This window comes from Myotis nattereri, assembly GCF_964212035.1.
Source record: "Myotis nattereri genome assembly, chromosome: 14".
Taxonomy (NCBI): domain Eukaryota; kingdom Metazoa; phylum Chordata; class Mammalia; order Chiroptera; family Vespertilionidae; genus Myotis; species Myotis nattereri.
In genome coordinates this window covers 6,946,652-6,968,833 of record NC_138089.1, presented here as the reverse complement: position 1 = coordinate 6,968,833, position 22,182 = coordinate 6,946,652, and the positions used below count along the sequence as shown (strand labels likewise).

At 43.1% G+C, this 22,182-nt stretch overlaps 1 protein-coding gene across 7 annotated transcripts in view; it reads left to right on the top strand.

The window, feature by feature from the left end:
• MITF (melanocyte inducing transcription factor) overlaps window positions 1–22,182 on the top strand; it is a gene marked incomplete at its 5' end in the record, with an annotated part of 240,918 nt that overhangs the window by 194,317 nt on the left and 24,419 nt on the right. For 6 of the 7 annotated variants that reach the window (XM_081105621.1, XM_081105624.1, XM_081105623.1 and 3 more), the window contains 3 exons: window positions 15,408–15,635; window positions 16,588–16,671; window positions 19,268–19,363. In XM_081105621.1, coding sequence (XP_080961747.1) covers window positions 15,408–15,635; window positions 16,588–16,671; window positions 19,268–19,363 — 408 coding nt within the window. The remainder of the gene's footprint in view (window positions 1–15,407; window positions 15,636–16,587; window positions 16,672–19,267; window positions 19,364–22,182) is intronic. The other variant, XM_081105625.1, reaches the window with a different exon arrangement.

Below are 22,182 nucleotides of genomic sequence, written 5' to 3'. Positions count from 1 at the left end.
AAGGGCTGGGTGCTGTGCACAGGGGTAGTTGTTAAAATAGGAGACTAAGTCAAGGAACCCTGAGCTTGACTTCCTCTAGTGGGCCTTAACCTGTGAAAATAATGAACTATCCCGGCTTGTTCGTATCAGTTCAATACTTGAACAGATATTTATTGAACCCCGTGCTATGAGTAATGTATTCTACTGAGCATAGAAGGAGATATAAATCATAGTTTACTAGGTTCTAATGAAATATAAACATCTTTATGTAACAACTTCTGTGTTCTGTGGGTCAGTCACTGAGAAAGACATAGATATAAATATGGGTGTTAAACATAATCAGTCACGTTTTTCTCCAAAGTTAAAGAGAAATAGTATAGCTTCCAGATTATTACACTTAATTGTAAGATATGGCCCAGAGAAAAATGCTAACAATTCATTTCACTTGCTTCCAATGAAAGGAAATCTTAAGAATCCACTCATTTGAGGTTTTTCCATGTTGTAGAATTCTTTTCTAAGCTAGAGCCTGTGTTCCATTAAATATAAGAAGTGTACATCATAATCAGGTATAATAACAATGACTCATATCATATAGTTCTTGTTTGTGTTAATCATTTCTACATAAAAATTAATGAATAATAATTCCCCTTTATATACATGTAAATAAATATACAGGGTGTCCCAAAAATATACACACACTTTGAATAATTATAAAGGCAGTGTTTATTAAAATATATTTCATTTACAAAATTGAGCTACCAGCTGTTAAAGTGTGTATATATTTTGGGGGGATAGCTTGCATTTATATATAGGCACATATTCATACATATTTAAGTATGTACACCTATAATAATAAAAGGGTAATATGCTAATTAGACCGGACATCCTTCTGGGCGTCATTCCAAATGTCCTTCTGGACGAAGCCGGGGCCGGAGCGAAGCCCAGGTCCTGGGTGCCTGCCGGCAGCTGGAGGAAAGCAGCCCGGGTCCCAGGTGCGGGAGGGAAGCTGGTGCCGGCAGCCAGGGGAAGGAAGGCCTACTCTTGCATGAATTTTCGTGCATTGGGCCTCTAGTATTTCTATATGAAGAACCAGGTTTGGAACCATGTTGCCAGAAGCTGTACTTCAAACCACAGCACAGAATTGGTCTGGAGATTAACCACTGGAACCTGCTCTGCTGGGCCCTCCCCCTACGGACTCAGACTCAGTCTTCCTGCAGCATGACATCTTCCTGTGCTTGCCACTCCTCTCTAGCTCCGGAGTCATTGCGAGTATATCTCATTGGTGGATCCTAAATCATGTTCACTCCTGAGCTGCAAGGGAGGCTGGAAAAGAAATGCCTATATTTCCTGCTTCTCCAGTAGGAGGCTACCTCCTCAGCCAAAATAAATGACAATTTCTTATTATAATTATACCAGAAAGTTTGGAAGGATGAAAATATCATACTAAATTATTCTGATACAAAACTATTTTAAAATATAATTTTCTTTCTTTTTTTCAATTAATATGTTTTTGGGTCAGTGAATTCATAGCTTTTATGCTTTTACATCTGCATTTAATTTTCAAATTGTGTATTATTATATACTGCTGTATATTCTCCACATATATTATTTTCAGTAATTGCATAAAATTAAAATGAATGTACATACTTTGCCATTATTTTAATGTTGGAGATTGCAGTTACATTTTTATTATTATAAAAAATGATGTGATATGTTCATATTTAAAGCTTTGTCATCTGGACATTGGGTTTGGTAGCATAACTTTTCCTGCCCACCTTGCTGTCCAGAACTCAAGGTGCTGTGAAGTCTTGGGTTTTGAATTAAGCTTTCACAGCAGTGATGACGTTTCTTACCCTTCCGTTAATGGACAAGGCATCCTCCTTGGATCTGAGACTCATAGGAGGTCAACAGTTATTTCCTGTTGTTCCTTTCCATTGATTCTTACCCTTACCATCTAGCCATGATAGTTGAGCCAGCTAAAGAGACCAAGATGAAAAGATGCCTAACATGTGTCCCCTTCTCTCTGCCCTCTCCACCCGTCAAGGTGGCCTTAAATTGTTTTGAGATGGATGAGCTAAATGATCTAACACTGGTCTACTTGAATGTGAAAGCAAAAAGTACAAGACTAATAGTAAGAGAGAACATTATTTATTGAGCATGTACTGTCTGCTGAGTACTTTTTATGCATTTTTATCACTTAACAAGATCAGCAACTACTAGGTAGGTAGTATCCATGATCTCATTTTGCATATAGAAAACTGAAGTTCAAAACATTGAAGCAGCCCTGCTGGTGTCACTCAGTGGTTGAGTTTCGACTCATGACCCAGGAGGTCATGGTTCAATTCCTGGTCAGGGCATATGCCCCGGTTACGGGCTCCATCCCCAGCAGAGGGGCATGTGAGATGCAGCCGATCAATGATTCTCTCTCATCACTGATGTTTCTATCTCTCTCTCCCTTTGTCTTTCTGAAATCAATAAAAACATATTAAAAAAACAAACAGACAAAAAAAAAACACACCAATAAACTAACATTGAAGCAACTTGCCTAGGATTTGAACTGAGATCTATGTGAAACTCCATCCAGATATTAACAATACCAGACCACCCCTCTCCATTGTGCTCTGACACTTGGCCATATACTTAGTTTGTATGCTCCAAGCAGGCATATATGGGATATTATAATGGTGTGCATCATTTATAATAACTTGATGGTGGTGTGAGACTTTCGGAACATTGCATAATAAAGTCCTTAATGTATGTGTTTTTCTTAAATTAGATGTGATGCAAGCCCACTTCTTCCTGATAGGAGTATAAGGCATCCCCAACATTAGGATTGTGGCTACAGGAACCTCCTAATTGTTCTTCCTGTGTTCACTTCTACCTCCTACCCACATTGACCCCAGGGTGATGCTTTACCACGTTCTCTGGTCCTGTACCTCACTTCTCTGATTTAAACCTCCCAAGACTTCTTATATGTACAGAGGAAAAAAGTCAAATCCCTTCAGAGGCCATGGAGCTCCCAGTAAGCGTCTGGCCCCACTGCCTCTCCCAGGTCACGCGCTGACCTTGTCACGGCGCAGCCTGTGGCGTGGTTGTTGATGTCCTTGTCCCTCCTGCGTGCCAAGCCAGCTCCCACTTGGGATCAAAGCCCCTCTGGTGCTGTGCACAGCTGGCCTCGTTGTGGCATTGGGGTCTCAGCTGGTTGGCACCCCCCAGAGAGGCCCCCCTCCCTCCCAGTGGCTGGCTGCTTTCTCTCCCACTTCCAGCTGCTGCTGCTCTCCGCGAGGCTCCTTCTTTGTTGATTTGTTTCCATTGAGTTTGTTGCTGCTTCAGAACCGAAACCTGGTTTCTGTGGGATCAGGAGCTTTCCTTGAGTTCTGTCTCACCTCAGTGCCCTGGAAACGATTGAATGAATGACTGAGTCGTTAGGTGGGGGTAGTTAGAGCGTCTGCGTGCAAAGCTTAGCACAGCGCCTAGCACAGCCCGAAAGTGCTCTTGAGCCGCCGTTACTGTTGTGTTGTTGATCCCAAATGGGGATTTCATCCTCACATATCTGTACAGTCTTCAGCACTGCCCCAGACAGTGACCTGCAAACACAGGAGACCCCAGCCTCATGATTTAGGTCCTGAAGTCTGTGTTATGACAAGGCAGCTGCTTTGTGCCAGTTGTCAGCTCTTGAGGACTTGACCTTTAAACCTGCAGCATGCAGCTCTCATTTCTGGCTGACCTTTGCGTAGGCCTGGGGCAAACTTTTCATCTCTGACACACTTGACCACTGCCAGTTTTCTGAGTGTCGGTCCTCATGAAAAGAAGTTTATCTGCCTGGGCCATAATGATCTCTAATACCCGATAAACTGCAAACAATGGGGGCATTTGGGGGAAATGCTAAAACAAGGAGTCTGCAATTCTGAGCGGTGCTAAACTGGGGCGCATGGAAAAGTTGTAGCACATGGCATGCCCCCCTCACACCTCCCATCACGGGGGGCTGCAGGGTCCTCACAATGGCCTGTTGTAAGGGCACCATTGAGCCAGGAATCGCCACCATCTACAGAACCATCGTGTGTCAAATACGATACAGACTGAGCTTGAATGTTAGAGTAAAAAATCATGAAGACCAGGGTCATCTTAATCTGACCAAGTATGTAAAGTAAAAGTTGAGATGAGGCAAATTTCATGATGATATAACAACTTCATGGGTTTCATTGTTGCTTGCAAAATTTTCAGTAGAGGAATTCTGCCTGAATATATTTTTATTGGTCCAGATCCACAGAACTTACTTTTTGTGGAATTTACATTTTTTAAAATTACAAAATCGGTGCCATGTATATAATAGGAAATATAGAAAAGAATCAATAAAGTAACAGTCACTTTTTGCCGGGGTCCAACCCCAGCAGGTCCAGGGGTTCCCAAAGGCGTAGATGGAGTCGGCGAAGAAGGAAGGACACGGAGACAGTGTTCAGTTGATCAGCAGCGTAGCCAGGATCTCCAGCCAGGATCTCCAGCCAAGTTCTGGTCTGGATCTCCAGAGAGGTTCTGCTGTTTATTGTCTTGTTACATCCGTATTTATACCAGTTGGTTTTAATCCTGTCAATTTCTATTACAAAGGTTAGGGCCTTTCTTATCTCCATTCCAGGGAGTAAAGGTTATATAGCTTAAGCATGATTGTTTGTAGTTAAAGTGATTAACTACCCGCCTGGCACTTAGTTAAGGAGTTTCATCCCCTCCCTAACTTCAGGGAAAAATCCCTACCTGGGGAAACAACCTTTCTCGGAGAGGTGACCTTGGTTAAAACACACAGCGCTAAGGGGAGCAAACATATTAAGAACAGTATGCTATATATGCCAGGTCCCTTGAAACATATGCTGTGCAGATGTTTCTATCCTGCAGCGACTGTGCCAAGCAGCAAGGATGGACCGGCTTCCGGCAACTTATAATTTCATCATCACAGGATATTCATTACTAAGACTTTGCTGAGTGATTTGTAACTGGTCTTTTTGTCTCTGCATATGTATAAACATGTTTAAGCCAATTTGGGATCACTGTATGTACTGTTTCTAACCTGCTTGGTGTTCCTACTTCCGTAAGAAACTTTCCCTTCATAAAGTAAGGGCTTTAGTGCTGTGTTGTGTCCATCTACTGCAGTGGCTCTCTACTGGGAGTAGGTTGGCCCCCACAGGACATTTGGAAGGTCTGGAGGTCACAGCTGGTGTTGGGGGAAGGCTTTACTGGCATCTACTGGGCAGAGACCAGGGTCTCTATGTCATATTCAACTTACTTTTCATGACATTCTCCATATCCTACAACACAATACACAGGGCAGCCCCACGACAAAGCGCTATTTGGCCCCAGGGTCACTGCTGTGCAGGTTCAGGAACCCTGAACTTATGTGGTTGCCTCGTGATAAATTTAATTCTTTGCATATTAGGTATTTGTTTCCCATATTTTTGTTATTAGAGATTAATGGTTGGCACACTTTCTGTGAAGGGCCAGATAATAAATAGAGTCAAACCTCAGTTCTTGAACGTCTCCCATTTCGAGCAATTCAGTTCTCCACCAAGTTGTTCATGGAAGAAAATGTCTTGTTGTCGAACAAAACTTTGGCTCTTGACCTGACAGCCAATTTATGGTGATACTGTAGCTGCAGATAATTTCATGACAGAATTTCAAGAATACGTAGAGGTGAGGGATTTGTTCCCAATAGTGTTCAGTTGTGATGAGACAGGCCTCTTCTGGAACAAAGTGCCAAAAAGGACCCACATCTCATAGGAGGAGGTCATTGCTGGGACACAAGCCAGTGGACAGGCTGATGTTACTGGTGAGTGGGAATGTGAGTGGGGACTTTAAATGGAACCCTCTACTCATCTCCCAGTCTGAAAACCTGCGAGTTTTCAAGAAAAAGAATGTCATGAAAAATAAGTTGAATGTGACATAGAGACGTAATAGCAAAGCTTGGGTAGCCAGGCAATTTTTAATTGAGTGAATTCATGAAGTGTTTGCCTGAGTCTGAAGAAATACCTCCAGGAAACAGTTTTACTGCTCAGAGGGATGCATGGGTGGAGGGGTGGAGGAGTGAAGGGATGGATGGGTGGGGGGATGGAGGGGTGGAGGGATGGAGAGATGGATGGATGAAAAGGTGAGTTCTAGTGTGATTTTCATTTTTTACGGTACATTTCATTTCCTTTTTGTTAAATTTTCATTTACATTTAATATCCTTTTTGTTTTTAAAGTGTGTATTTATAGATTAAACAATGCATTCTACATGTACTGAATATAAGAAAGGTTAAAATAGGGAATCAGCCCTGGTGGGTGTGCGAAATGGTTAGAGGGCCGGCCTCGGGACGAAGGGTTGTGGGTTGGATTCCTGGTCAGTAGCACATACTTGGGTTGCATGCAGATTTGGTCCCTGGCGCTGGTCAGGGAGCGTGTAGGAGACAACAAATAGATGTGTTTCTTTCACATTGGTGTTTCTCTCTTTCTTTCTCCCATCCTTCCTCCCTTCCACTATCTAAAAATCAATGGAGAAAATACCCCTGGATAAGAATTAACAAAAACAACAACAAAAAAGTAATCATTTTGTGGTCTGGAACGGATTAATTCAGTTTACATTATTTCTAATGGGGAAAAAATGATTCCATTTTTGAACAAGTTGCTTCTCAAACAGCCTTCGGGAACACAGAGTCCGAGAACTGAGGCTCCACTGTATTTTAGGCTTTTGCTCCAGCACTGCTATAGTTTGGCTGCCACAGACGGAATGTAAATGACTGTGTTCCTGGGAAACTTGTGACCATTCCTGTTACAGATAATGCTCTGGCTGCCATCCTTGTCCTTAAACCTTTCCCACTGTAGCTGATGATTTCCTTAGAAAAGCTCTTGAAAGTATAATGGGTGATGGATGTATATGGACCTTTTCAAAGTTTACATCAATTTCTTTTATTTTCTCACCCAAATCGTGAGGTTGTTCATTTGCTGTGGCTCTTTCTAAGCGCACATACACCATCACCATCCCATCAGATTTGGAACCACCTCCAAGTGTGAAGTGTGAGAGGGTAACACAGGTGTGCTGACTCGGATGCTGTCAGGTGGGCAGGTGACAGGAGTTGGGCAGGTGACTTTCCTGCGTCAGAAGGAGGGGCTGGAGCCTGCTGAGGCAAGAACAGAGAGGGCGCTCTCCTCAGCTCTGCCCCTGGGGACCCACCACAGGACAGCTCAGATTTCTCCCAAGGAACCAGAAATCCAACTTTTGGTGTGAACACTTCTTTTTTAATTAAATACTGGGTAGGCCAGTAGCATTACCTGTTCCCAAGAGCCACCTGCTTGGGGTTCTCTGCTTTAACTGTGACTTATCTGGGCTCCTGATGTGTGTTTAGATCATCAGGGCTGAGCCGAGAGGGGAGAGTGGAGGGATGGCGGCCTCTGGGCACACCTCAGAAAGAAGAGGCTCTCAGGGTGCTAGTCAGCTGGGAATCACTGGTCCTCCCAAGCTTTCTGAATTGAGGGACTGTCACATCTCCATTTCCTCAGGGCACTTGCAGAGCTTAGCCTCTAGCCCCAGCCAGGGTCTGCACAGTGGGGCCTGTTCTTGGCTTCTGTTCTCTCCTCATCCATGCCCTTCAGCCACTGGCGCCATTCACTCATTGATTCACAAAAGTTTACTGAGGGGCTGCTACATGCCAGGCCATGGTCTGGATGAGGTGGAGCAGGGTAGAATCAGGAGCACTGGCAGCATGTGGGTTGGGATTTTGAATAAATTCTTAGGATGGTTGTGGGAGATAAATCAGAGGTCATGACCCCAGGGTGGAGTGGACAGGGGTCTGCACACTCTGGCCAGCTTGTTAAAACATAGATTTCTGGCCCCAAACCCAGAGGTTCTGAGTCAATGGCTTTGGGTGGGGCCCAAGAGTGTGCATTCCTGACAAGGGCCATGGTAGCCGTGGCTTAGGAACCTGCCGGCATTGGAAGCACTGTGTGTTTTCTCCGCGACAGCGAGCGGGCCGTGCACAGTGCCTCTTGCAGGGCAGTGGTCTGATCTGGCCTGTTTCCCGGGAACTGCTCCCGCCGTGTTCTGAAAGCAGACTGCAAGCGGCAGACCGTCAAGGGATTCAGTGAGACATGGCAATGGCAACACTAGAAATGGGGCCGTTAGTTACATTCTGGGTGCATTCTGAAGAGGGAGCCAATACCTGATGAACTGGATATTGAGTTGAAGAAAAGTCAAAGATGACCAAGGTTTTTGGAATGAGCAATTAGGTTGAACCATATGAAGACCAGTTTTTGACCTACAGAAGGATAGAGAAGACGTGGGAGGAGCTGACTTACAGGGGATGATGGCATGTCAAGGTTGAGATGTCTGCAGGCCTCCGAAGGATGCTATGGAGTAGGCAGGTAAGGTGAGCTGCAGGGCTGAGGTCGCCAGGGCTGTGTGCAGGGGAACATCAGACTTGGAGCCTGAGGCGCTCTGACATTCCAGAGGAGAAGGGGGAAAGCTAGCAAAGGACATGAGAAGCAATGACGAGGATGTGAGGAGAACCAGGCGAGTGTGGAAAGTTAGAGCCAAGTAAACAGTGTGCAGTAAGAGCCTCCTTGCTGTCCCCGGAGCACGTGAGGCTTCCTCCCACCAGGACTTCCGCACTTGCCCGTGCTCTTCCCCAGCATCTGCCTGGCTCATTCCCCTCCGTCAGGTCTGTGCTTGCAGGTCACCTCGGAGAGGCCCTCCCTAGACAGCCTGTGGAAGAAGAGGATAGTTGTCAGGCATCTGGTGGGCACTCAAGCAATATTTGTTCAATGAATGGTGATCATATAACTCTCTTCATGGGAGCAGAACTCCGGGTGAGAATGCGTGAAGCATCCAGGTGTGGTGTGGTCTGTGGAGTGTCCCCAGCTGTTTATTAGAAATGCATGATCGTGGGTCCCGCCCTAGATCTGTGGAGTTACCCTATTTAATAAGATCCCAGGTGGTTTATATGCACATGAAGGTCTGCACCCAATCCTGTACTTAGTTCTTCATGTATCTCAGATGTACCAAGAACACATGTCTCCTAGAGTTGCTTCTGTATTCCATCAGTTGTCATTCTATGGTTAAAACACTGTGTGAAGAGGCTTTCAAGAATATTTTATATGGTCATTCAAGTGATTTCTTAGTTTTATTTTGAATTGACCTACACTAGGAATGAATATAAATTGCACAACATCTCATACATAGTGGACACTTTTGAGTGAATTAATTCTTATTCTGTTTTCTATAGTTTAAGTCTTGCTATTTAATAGGATATGCTATTTAATACCCATGCATAATGACGGGCATGATTCTCAGAAAGCAGGACCTGTAAATGCATGGTTTTCTCCCAAAGTGAGTAATGGATTAAGTTTATTAGGTCTCGCTGCTTCTCTCCTAGGAATTTGGTTCTGTAAGTGATGTTTTTAATCTAGGATTATAAATATTCTGCAGGCAATGGCTCCCACACTTAAATCTCTCATATTTCTATTTGGCCAACATTAAAATGTGGTGTTATTTTTATACTTGGACCTTTGGCTTATTTTAATCTGAGAGATTAAAGAATTATATATAAGAGGAGTTTCCTTATGAGAATACCCTTTTTCCTGAGGCTACTAAATATTATTTGTCCTACTCGAAAAGCATCCCACCTTGAGGATTATAACAGGCACATTAGCTAAGGATAAAAGACTGGCTAGGAATTTTTGGTCTAGTTTATTCTATTACATCAAACGTTTAGAAAAATGTACTTGCCATCCTTCCCTTTTGTGCACATTTATAACTCATTTGTCTGAATTCAGAATCCTACAAAGTAGCATGACAGGAAGCAATATGAAAATATATAAGCCAATAGAAGTGGGCCATAAATTCATATGTATTTCCATGTGCACACAAGGGCATGTGAGTGCGCCTCCGGATGCACATGGCTTCTCTTCTCTTTGCTCAGTTAATGCCCTAGGTCCAGACTCACCACCAGTGCGGGCTGTTGGCCTCCTTTGCTCCTGGGGACAGAATGATGGACACCTGGTTTGATTTCTCACTCTGGCATGTCTTTTCACCTTCTTTTCAAGTTTTCTGTTTCTTTATATTTAAAATGGGATAATTAAGCAGACCCTGGGTTCTTACATGGCTGCTTGTCCAGTTTAGATGTATTTGGAAAAAGGACTTGGCTTGTCACCCTTAGTCACTTCCAACTTTCCTTTATTTCAGGATTCTTTATTTTTGCTTCTGCTTGCCTCTGAGTTGGTAGTTCTCTCTGAGGTCAGGATTCACACCCTTCCTTTCCTTACTGTTTGTGAGATACCTTTCACAAGGCCACGTGTGGAGGGCGTTTCTGGCTGGAGTTTTCTTCTGTGGTAGCACTATCATTGTGGGGCTGAAAAGAACATTGGCACCTACCAGATGTGACCCTGGACAGTTCTTTTCATTGAATCTAGCATTCTCGATTTTACCGTTTTTTTTTATTTTTTATTTTTCAAGAATGGTGATTGCGTAATTGACCTGTATAATCTGTCGTTTAGAATCTAAACTTTAGATAACAGTATGAAAAGAATGGTGGTGTGTGGATGACAGTGGGTAGCAATTTGTTGAATTATATTTACTCTAATTTTCCTTAAATTTACTGAGCAAAAGAACACATTCTCTATCCAAACATAAAATGAGAAATTGAAACACTTTTTTGATTTGTTAAAAAAATAAAATCAATTATAAACTAAAAGGATTATGTGATTTTCACTCAATTTTATTTATATTCTGGTTTATAAATAGTACCTGGAATAGAACAGTGGACATCAAATGGGGATATTTTTTCCTTCAGTGAACTGTTTTTTCAGCCAAGAGAGTAGTGTCTGCTGCACGGTCTCACACGAGTGCACTAGGATGTCTTCAGAATGAAACTGACAACAGAGGACCTGTCAGTGCCACCTGGGAAGTGGCAGAGCTCCAGTGGGCAGTTAGAAGGGGTCCATCCCAGTTCTCTTACTATCAGTTCAACATCTGAATAAAGAAAGGAAAGAGGGTTGTGGGGAGGAGTGGCCAGTGGAGAGGAGCACCGCTGGAGGCAAACGTGACTACCCTGAATCTGTCCTACTCCAGGCCCATCATGAGAAGGCAGGTCCTGGAACACCGCTGGAGGCAAACGTGACTACCCCGAAGCTGTCCTACTCCAGGCCCATCATGAGAAGGCAGGTTCTTAGGAAAGGGAACGATGCTGGGAAATACAGAAGGCAGCAGGCAGAGAGGAAGACCAGTTGTGAGGCAGGTTGACCCATGGAGGAAGCACGGGCATGAGTCTACAGGAGCTGAGCAGGCTGTTGAGGACAGGGCACTGTGGATGTCCCTCATTCATAGTCACCAGGGGTCACTGCTGAGTCAAGGGTATGCAACACAACACAGTAACAAGAAAAGTTTCAAGGCTTTTTTTTCCCCCCACTTTAACCAGATAGTGATCACTTTTTATGTGAAATAAAAATTTTATCAATAAAATATGTTTTGATAGAGTATAAAATTTTCTAGCTTTATTTTGTGGTCTGTGCTTCAAATGCTGAGCAGTACCTAACTTTTGCTGTTCTAATTCCTCAACTTGAGTAGTTGGTTTGAAGCTAAAAAGAATGCAAAAATTATTAAGAAATTGTGCAGATGTTTAATGCCACATATATTTTCATTTGCATGCTCATTTGCTGGCTATTTAAAATTAATGAAGGGGAAGTCACTAACTTAAAAGCCATGGTTTAGGATTCTTGAAGACAGAATTATATTTATATGGCTTTCAAAATAGAGGACTATAGACGCTCACAGTCATACGACGAGGAAGTTAATGCAGGGTTGCTGCCCTCCAGCATATCGGCCTGGTGATCAGCAGCCTCCGTGCCCCTTGCTTCCTCACGCAGGCGTGAGTGGCAGGCAGGCTGCAGGGTGAGAGTGCTCGAGTGCATGACTGGGCCAGGTCAGGGCTTCTCTGTGGGTCTCCACAACCCGTGCAGGGGTCCTACCAGGTCAAAACTGTCTTCATAATAATACCTATTTGTTAGTTTCCTTTTTTCCTGCTCATCTCACGAGTATGCAGAATAGTTTTATAAATGCTACAGGATGTTAAAATGTCCTTGTTCTGATGTCCAGTGGAGTATGTGCTAGTGTATGCTCTTATGTTTTAAAAATTTCTCATTTTTAATTTCTAATATGCTAAATATCAATAGGTATAATCCACAGAAACACAACAAACTTCTAGAGTTAAAAAGGGTGCTATGACACACAAAGTTTGAGAACAGCTGTTTCAGATACGTAGTCTTTCAGAAGCACAATTTAATTTAAAGCAGGAAATACTCTGTGTGGTGGGTTCCATTAGCACCTCACGGAGCACCTAGAAAAGGAAGGCCTACGAACGTTGCTGACTCATGGAGGATCACATACGTTGTAACTTGCAAAGGCAGAATTCAACCCCAGTTCTCGAACTCTTACCTGTGCTGCTGACTGCAGTCAGGCGGCCACCTCTCAGAGAAGTAGCAGGTTTTGACACTAAGTTCTCAGAAGAGGGACTACGTCTCAGAACTGGGTCCACCCCCAGGGAACGTGGATATGAAGGGTGTCCTCATGAACAGTCACTTGTGAGCTGAGTTTGATTTGTACAATGTGAACAATCAAACAATCAAATTGGGTGTCATTTTTTTAATCTGGGAAATGTTACTCAAAAAAGTTCAGTCTGCCAGCTAAATTGAAGAAGTGGAAGATCTAGCTCCACTGGCCGCTATTCCCATGCCACCAGTCAGCCGTTCCTTTAGGTGAAGTGTGCATCCCCTAGTTTGCCACAGACCTCACCACTCCCTATTATGCCCCATAGCTCATGAACCTCAGTCATGTTTCCTGTCCCAGGTGTTTGGATTGGAAATGGCTGGAGATGATATCTCTACTGCGTAGTGTTTATAGCCAATCTGTTCTCAACTTAACTGAAACCTAAAAAGGCACTGACATCCCGCTTCGGTCACCCCACCCCGGATGCAGTGCAGACCTCACTGGCAAAGCTAAATGGAGATCACGTGGCCTCTCTCCTTACTAAAGCACAAAGTCTGATTCAGTAAAGAATGAGCATCTGCCAGTGAATTGCCATTTATTTTTAAATGTGCAGCCTTTTCTTTTCTAAGTGTAATAGTGAGATAAGCACTTTGCACTCACTGGCCTCATTTATGTTTATTTTAGTAATGTCTGTTGTCCTCATTATGCCCGTGTCCAGGCGCTTTCTGGAACTTTGAGTGTCTCTGAACCTCTGGTGCACATCAGATCAGTCATCTGAAACCATTGGAGACTATAATCTAAAGGGCTTCATTATCCTGGGCATGTGGACAGAATTATTGAATTTCAGTTTTTTATGCTTAAAATAGCTCCCAATTCACCAGTGAATATTAATCTTATCATAGTTTTAGATGTATATTTGTTAGCCTTTTTTCTTCCTTTGCCTCACTCCAGACCATAAGTTTCGTAAGTTGGCAACCATCTCTTTGTTCACAATGTATATTCTATGCTGTGTACAGTGTTTAGCATATAATATCAATGAGTAATAGAATGAATAAGTGAGTAAATGTATAAATGCATCCGTTGTGTATATGATAAATCTTGTTCTCCTTTAGCCCCAAGAATTATATTGAAAGATCTTTAGTAAATTTTCATGCTTGCTAATTGGAGGGTTAAATTGGGGAGACATTTATTCCTCTTAAATATACTTCCACGTAAAGGTACATTCAGTGCATGTGTGCGCAAGCGCACACGTTCTGTTTTACTTAGGAGTGCTCCCCTCTTCCTGATGCGTGGTCGGGAGGGAGGCTACACATCTGTCCAGCTAGTGGTGAGATGCACGTGGAGACAGGTGCAGGTGAGGCTGACAGGCCTGCAGGTTCAGCACAGACTCCTCCACTCGAGAAGGACCTCTGTCCTGCAGTCAGAGTGGCGGCAGCTTGGCCATTAGGAAACGTCATGTGTAGCAGCAGCTTCCAGCCAGTGTGTTATCCGAAGGGGGCAGAGCTCTGACCTATGGCTGGAAGAGAAATACCATTGTCTATTAATCCTACTGGAACTAAAGATGAATAGTGAAGCGGCCTTGATCTGACACTGAGTTTGACTTTGATAGCTTTTCACTTTAAAAGGTTCTTTTATATTTATGAAAAAAAGCATGACGTCAAGCCAAGGGGGGACATTTATATCAGTATTTAAGACCAAGCTTGTACTGCTTCCAGAAAAAATAACAACAACCCTTGTGTGAACGGGCTTTTACATGCATAACTAATTAGCTGAGGTTATTATAAGCGGGGCTGCTGTGACAGTTTCCGGCGGTGCCTCGGGACACCTTGTGTAGTGCCTTCTCTATGCCAGTCAGTCCGATCGGAACTGCAGAAAGCAGAGGGAGTGACTAGCCTACCGTTTCTCGTTGGAGTGGGGCCACCTAACCGTTGTTATGCTGGAAATGCTAGAATATAATCACTATCAGGTGAGCTTCATTCTTCCTATTCAGTCTCTGAGATATAATGCAGTACATTGAGTAATTCTCCTTTTTACGTTATGCAGTAGACACTATTTTCAATTGTAGAAATAATTGTAGTTTGGTGCTATTTATTGTAAGAAGTAATTCAATTTTATTTTTAAACAAAGTAAATATTAGCAGGCTTTCCCCCCCAGTGCTTGGCTGTGCTTAGCTCATAAGAGTAAATTATGTTTATCAAGGGAAAGTGATTTTGAGTATCACTGATTTTTAAAAAAGCATTTTTAATTCTGTATTAATACTTATGAGAAATAAGAAAGGAGGACAAATATCCTGGTAACTTAATACTCATGTGTTTAAAAACACATATAAGTGTTAATGCTTTGAAAGAAGCTGCTTAATGGGCATTTGCTTTTTCGGTTGAGTTCACAATCTTAACTAAGATGTTGACGAATTATGTCCAATGAAAGTGGAGGAATTAATCCACAACACCTGCTTTAATCCTCAGAACGTTTTTGTTTATTTTCAATAACCATTTTACAGGTGTTTCTTATGGAATTTAAACAAAACAAGAAGCTGTTCTGTTTGACAAGGAAAGTGAAATAAATTGAGTTATGCTGTGCTCCTTCTATTGTGTTGATCTTAATAAACCCGTTCAGGTGTGTTGGGGAAATTTTTGCCATACAGTTAGTTGCATATTTTTAGTTTGACATGAGAAGAAGGGCCAGGTTTACAGAGATATACCACTCGTTCTCCGGGAAACAAAACAGGCAAAGTGTGAGCCCAAGTCCTAAGAGTGAGGCTTTGAATTCAGTGATATAAAAACCCATGAGCACAGTGCCTGGTATGCAACCGGGACTGGTCTTGATTCTGTCGGTGGACTGGCACGTCTCATGTCTGTGCCTGAAACAAGAGCTGTCCGAACTCACAAATAACAGCGCTGTCTTCTCTTCCCTCCGCGGCTATGTTCAGGTGCAGACCCACCTCGAAAACCCTACCAAGTACCACATACAGCAAGCCCAAAGGCAGCAGGTAAAGCAGTACCTTTCTACCACTTTAGCAAATAAACATGCCAACCAAGTCCTGAGCTTGCCATGTCCAAACCAGCCTGGCGATCATGTCATGCCACCAGTGCCGGGGAGCAGCGCACCCAACAGCCCCATGGCTATGCTCACACTTAACTCCAACTGTGAAAAAGAGGTAATTCATGTCTCTTCCCTCTCCTGTTTTCTTACACTAAATGACTGTCTGTTGGATATTGTTCCTGCACTTGACTGTGGACTGTGGTCTATCGGCACGGCTGCGTTCACCGGCCTTGTCCCAGGTTGCCCAGCGCCCAGCCCTTCGCAGCCTCGCTGCGTTTTGGGCGATGGCACAGGTGGAGACCTGGCCGCTCCCCGCCCCCATTTCCGCTGCCTCTGCTCAGGGTTCTCTTCTCTTCGATGCCTTTCCACTTACAAAGCAGTGAAAGTGCAGAGAGAGAGGAGAGGGAAGGTGGAAAAGGAAAAGCAAAAATAGAAAAGGTGTGGGACAGGCGGTTTAGAAGTTCCGCTTGTATTTCTCTCTGAGTGGAGAAAAAAGGACAGAATGTGTGTGGATGGATTTGAATAATACAGCACACGAGAATCTAACAGAGAGGCGAGTGTTTAATTGCTGGGTAAATTCCGTTTTATCATAAAAGCTGCTGCCCATCCAACCTGCTTTTGTAAAGGCTGATTGGAGACAAGACTCACACACACCTGATGCTAATCGTAGCCTCAGAATCTGGTGCATAGAAATCCGAGAGGAGAGTTGTGACTTAATGTCTGTCATTTCCAAATTATGAGGTGATGAGCCTCATTTTAATGGAGTTTCATTGTACTCTGAAACTCCAAAGTGACTTTTATGAAGTTTGCTTGATTTTAATTTCTAAAGGAACCAAGTCTTTTCCCCATTGCCCAAACCAACTGTCCTATTTTCTCTGCCCATATTTGTCATCTAACAGGCTGATTTGATGCAAGTTCTTTTTTCATTATTTCATTTCTTGCTCAGATTCACCTTTGTTTGAAAACTTAGTTCATCTTGTTGTGCACAGTCAGCCTCATGTGAACATGTGGTTGAAGGGTCATTTGCAAACCCAAGTCATGGGCTGATTTCGCTTGTGTTTTTGCAGGGATTTTATAAGTTTGAAGAACAAAACAGGGCGGAGAGTGAATGCCCAACAATGAACACACACTCCCGAGCATCCTGCATGCAGGTACTGAGGGGCTTGGGGCCCAGGATGGAACACTTGGGAATGAGGATTGGAATTTGTGGCTGATCACCCCATCCTGATGCCTAAGGGCCCCCCAATTGATTTTTTATTTGTTTACTTATGTATTATCCCTTTTACTTCAGTTTGAACTCATACCACTCCTACTCACTCCATTATATTCCATTTTGTTTCACAACTCAGGGCATTCACACATGCTCTTATATTTTGCCAAGACTCCTTTTCTCTCTGGGTTGTACCAGATCCTTACTTATCCTTAAGACACCCCCGCATGTCCATGCTTCTGAATGCTTCCCTGACCGCAGATGTAACCACTTCCCCTGTCATGCAGTCACTTCTCTAATTTCTACTCCGGTTGGGCTGCTCTACAGGATACTAACAAGTGGCAAAGGGGGTAGGGAATATGCTGTGGTCCAAAAAAGAGAATTTTATATAAATAAATACAATTATGCAGGGTTTTGTTTGTTTTTTCTTTAGGAATAATGAGAGCCTTTTCAGGTCTCATGTTCACTGTGAGTCTTCAGAGTTGACTATATCATATACACTGTTTCCCATTTTTTACACAGTACTGCGTATCCCATGGGACTCAAATATCTACTAATTGTCGTTTGTGAAACCGTTCGGGTATTTTACTTGTTATGATGAGAAGTGCCCTAGAGCTCTGGGCTTCGTGAGGTCAGGGTCTATACACTCTGTACCATTTGTTGTTACTCTTCCATTAGAAAAAGTGAATTTTCCTTTAGTCCTTTTACTGATTTAGTTTTAAAGATAACAAGCTATAGATAGAACCATTTTCTTCATAGTGTCTCAAGATTAAATAATTACTAAGGAGAGTAAACTTAAAATGCATTTTCCCTAAGTTGCTTTAAGTAATTAAATAGTGCTTATAATACATAAAGTTCAGTAAACAAAATTAAAATGCTTTAATTCATTTAGATACCAGCATCAGTGTACATTATGCAAATGTGTAGGGTAGCCATTTTGATAGGCTATTATTAGTAATAGGTTCATATGTTATCATATATTGTTTTGTAAAATGGAATCTCATGGAGCATATATTCTGAAACTATTAATTTAATAATATTTCATGGATATTTTCCCAAGTAATTAAAGGTTCTATGACACTCTACTTAATGGGTAGATAAATTATGCTACATTCATTTATTGATATAGTTATATATTTAAAATGTGTGTATAGATGTATAAGAGAAAGCAAAATAATAAGCCACAAAAATTATTGCATTTTTATGTTTTCTGTTATCAGTTTGCATTACTTTTTTCATAAAAGAAAAATTATTTAAAAACTTTAGCACACCAGGTCCTCTAATTTTTATAGTGAAAACAAAATAAAAATTTACAAAGAAAGGTTTTTTTAAGTCCCTTGGCCCATTTGCCTGTTCACTAGCATAATTAGAAAATTATCTCTTAAAAACAAACAAAACAAATAAAACTGGTATACCTAGAGATAGAACCTAATAAACAGTATGCTGGCAATTATTCAAAACTGACTTCCAATCACTGTTCTCAGGAATTGTGAGCACTTTGCATGATTTATTCTGAAACCTTATAAGAATCCAATAAGGCAGTGAGCATTATTAACCCATTTTACAGATAGGCCCACTGAAGCATTAAAGATTGGGGGCTTTGCCTTCAGTACAGAAAGAGGGAGAACAAAAGTTCCAACAAGTCCCATGATACTGGAGCTTGTCCTGTTTAATTGGAAGTGGCAAAAAAAAAAACAAACAAAAAACAGGACCCACAGGAACATGTCTCTGAGTCCTGAGATTTCGTCATGTGCTTACGAAGGACTCTTAAGATCCAAGCCTGTGTGGCGTGCGTGCGTGTGTGTGTGTGTACACGCACACACACAACTAGCCCATGTACATAAGGTGTTTGTGGAGAAATGTTCTCGTTGACTTGTCTTGCAGCTGCTGCGATGCGCACGTAATCGCTATTGTTTACCATCACAGCTGGTGCTTTGATACTTTAGGAATAAAATTGTCCAGTGGGAATGTCCGCTCCAGGGCTGTGATGATAACCTCGCCCTGGGGAGTCCCCGGGGAGCACCAAACACACGGCAGTTTTTCAAGAAGAAACTTACTTTACAAGTCACTGTGAGATCAGTGCAGGCTGCCAGGGCCGAGAGCCATGCCCCACGCCCTGACGGGAGCGAGGGGCTGGACTGCCCCCCATGTGTCCCTCCTCCAGGGAGGGCCTGGGAAGTGTAATACCACTGCAATTGAGAGCCTGGGTTCAACCTGGGACACTGAGCCTTGCACGAGTGACTTTGGGGTAGTTGCTTGTCGTTTATCCCACCTGGAAAACAGCTGTAATAATAGCACCGTCCCCGCTTGGGCTACTGTGGAAGGTAAATCTTAGCCAGTGAGAATCCCTGAGCACAGCGCCATCCCCGCCTGGCGTGCTAATGGCCTTAGTCACGTTCACATTTTTGGAGAAAGAGGACAGTTCTTAGAATCTGAAGATCGTTATTGCTATGGGTAAGAAAAGAGTTGGATCTCTTTTTGGGTTGCTTTGCATGGTTTTTGCTTACCTCTCTCTCCCATTGCCCTTTTTCCTGCAGATGGATGATGTTATCGATGACATCATTAGCCTAGAATCAAGTTATAATGAAGAAATCCTGAGCTTGATGGACCCTGCCTTGCAAATGGCAAATACGGTATTGATGACTTTTCTTTAAGGAAAACCTTGGGCTATTTTCAGTGTTCTCTTCCTTTTCCAGAACTTTTAGTTTATCTTTGGAAGTGATTCATCGAGAAATGTATTAATAATAAAACAGAATCATCTCAGGATCACAAAGAAGTGACTGGGACATCAAAAGTTAACAACACTCCACTTTCCTGGAGTCCGGGTCCACTTTCAGTCGGACGGCAGGCCTTCCTGTCCCCCTGACGTCCTTCTCCCGCTGAGCGCACGCTGCCCCGGCCGGTGGGCTGCTGCGCCCAGCAGGGTTCTAGCCTGAAGAAATAATGCAGTCTGTAAGGCAGCATCTTGCTATTCACAGGTGATAGGGGGACAGTCAGGTTACCATCAGCAGCAAAATTTATTTCTATTTTAGTAAATTTTTAAAAAGTAGAACTATTTGCTCTTACGTGTTACTGCTTCCTATAATTTGGAGCCTTACCTGTGTTGTTCATTGTATTTCGCTCCTTACATTTGCATCTTATGTTACTCTTTGCCAGTCTCATTGCAGGTGTGTTTTGTCCTTGCAGTTATTCTGCGAGTTGTTAGTCAGGTGGGGTTATCATTGCTGCCGTCACAGGTTAGGAAGCGTGGCGTGGCAGTCGGCTCCGCAGTAGTCTGTGTGTGCCCAGCCAGTCCTGTCGCTTTCCACGAGAGCAATGCCACGCACTAGCATAGTCCTCAATAACTAGCATAAACGCGAACTCGCATAGGGGTGAAGGGGAGTCATTGGTTGAGGGGTGCAGTTTCAGATTTGCAAGATGAAAAAGCTCTGGAGATGTTTCACAACAATGTGAATATACTTAACGCCACTGAACTGTACGCTTAAAAATGGTTAAGATGGTATATTTTATGTGATTTTTTTTTTACTACAATAAACGAATTTTTACAAACTAAATTCCTATAATAACTTCTCTTGGCCAGGGAGTATGATAACGTAGTAATTTACGCCTACATTGTAGTAAGCTACATTTTTATAGTTAGCATTTTCTTTTCTTTTCCATCAAGTTCATTTACCTGATGTCTGGAGGGGTGAGGACACCGCCTTGAAATCTCAAGCCTCTTCTAGGATCTTTAGTTTTTATCAACCCCTTCCCATTTAAATTCACCCCTGATTTTGAAAGAACTAAACGTTCTGCCGTCCTGACAGATGTGTCCATGCAAACACGCTGTCCTCTCTGAGCCCTCGGTTGGCTTCCGGGGACCCCTTCCCTTTCCAGCTTTGTGCCTCCTGTGAGGCAGACCATACCTGTCGGCAGGCAAAAGCCCAGGTGAGCTTGCTCTCGGGAATTTATAAATATACCCAAGGCCAGGGGTATATTTCTAGTGTTTTCCATGCCCAGCCGCGTTAATCAGCCATGCCCAGTCATCCCAAAAGAACTTTGGTGGTGAGGTGGTCCCTTTGCCAGTGGTGTCTAGTGGATATCTGGGCCCATTCAGGAGGACTGTAGAATTGATATAATTTAAAAATCATCATTGCTTTTGTTTTTCTCAACAAAAGGACATCTGACCTACCCTTCTCTTGCACTGACCTTCTATTGCATGACCTCTGTGTCCCCAGCCAGGAAATCAGAATCCAACTTCTAATGCCTCCAGGGAAGCAGTGATGAACAATGGCTAGGAGCTGGAGGTTTTCATCAGACCTGGGTTCCAACCCTACGTCTGCCATTTAACGAGTGACCTTGCACGTTACTTGGCTTCCCAAAGCCCTGCATTTCCCCTTCTGTCAAATGGGGCTGATAATTGCGTCTCCCTCACGTGGTCATCCCATAAAGGATGTAGAGCAGTTAGCATTGACACAGTTGTATTCAACATATTTAATTATCAAGTGTAATTTATTACACTATAAAATAATTGTGATGGTATTTTATTCAGATGGTATTTATTGAGCACCTGACTATGTCCAGCTGCACGTTAGAATAGCCTCATGCTTAGCTACCCTGATGGTCCTCACAGTGAGTCTCTGGGAATCCCAGACGGGCCGCAGCTCACCTCACGGAGAACTCGTCCTGTGACAGCACCTCTGGAGACAGTTGTCATGACCCCATTTCTTCTCTGCTTTAGACTAAATCCATGTGTCTCCTCATTCTGTTCTCATTGGATCATATTCCCTCATTGATTGCTCCTGCAGTGAAGTGAAGGTCGGTTTAGCTTCACTAAATGCCGAATACCCAGCCCACACTGGGCGAGGCCTCTCGATGCAGGTGAGGGGGTGCTCCTCTGAGAAGGGGGCTCACCTGCTGGACAGGGCACCAGGCAGACCTTGAATGGAGAAGGGTGTCAGGAGCGGGGAGGCTATCTCAGCAGAGTTCCCAGATAGGACCCCCCACCCCACTGGGCAGAGTTGAAGTGATTCCCAGCCGGGAGAGGAATAGTAACCAGTCACCACCCTCAGAAGTCACTGACTGTCCTGGAGTTCATTTCCCTTCTATATTCGCACCCTGGAAAAGGCATGTGGCCCCAGTGGAGCCTTCCCACAAGAAAACTGTTTCAGCATTTTGCTAAGGCAGTGTGTTGTAGAGGCTTAAAACACAGACTCTGAGCCACACCTCTGCACTCAACACATACTCCCAAGCCAGTTGACTTTTCTGCCTCACTTTTCTAGTCCAGACAATGGGGATAAAAACAGCATCTAAACAGTAGAATCAAGAATTCGTCTGCAAAAAAAAAAAAACAAAAACATTTGAACAGCCCTGGCCCTGATATGTGCTCACTAAATGTTAGTTAAGCCTTTATTTTTAATAAATTTGGGTTTTGGTTATCAAAATTAAATAACAAAGCTACTACAACTTACTA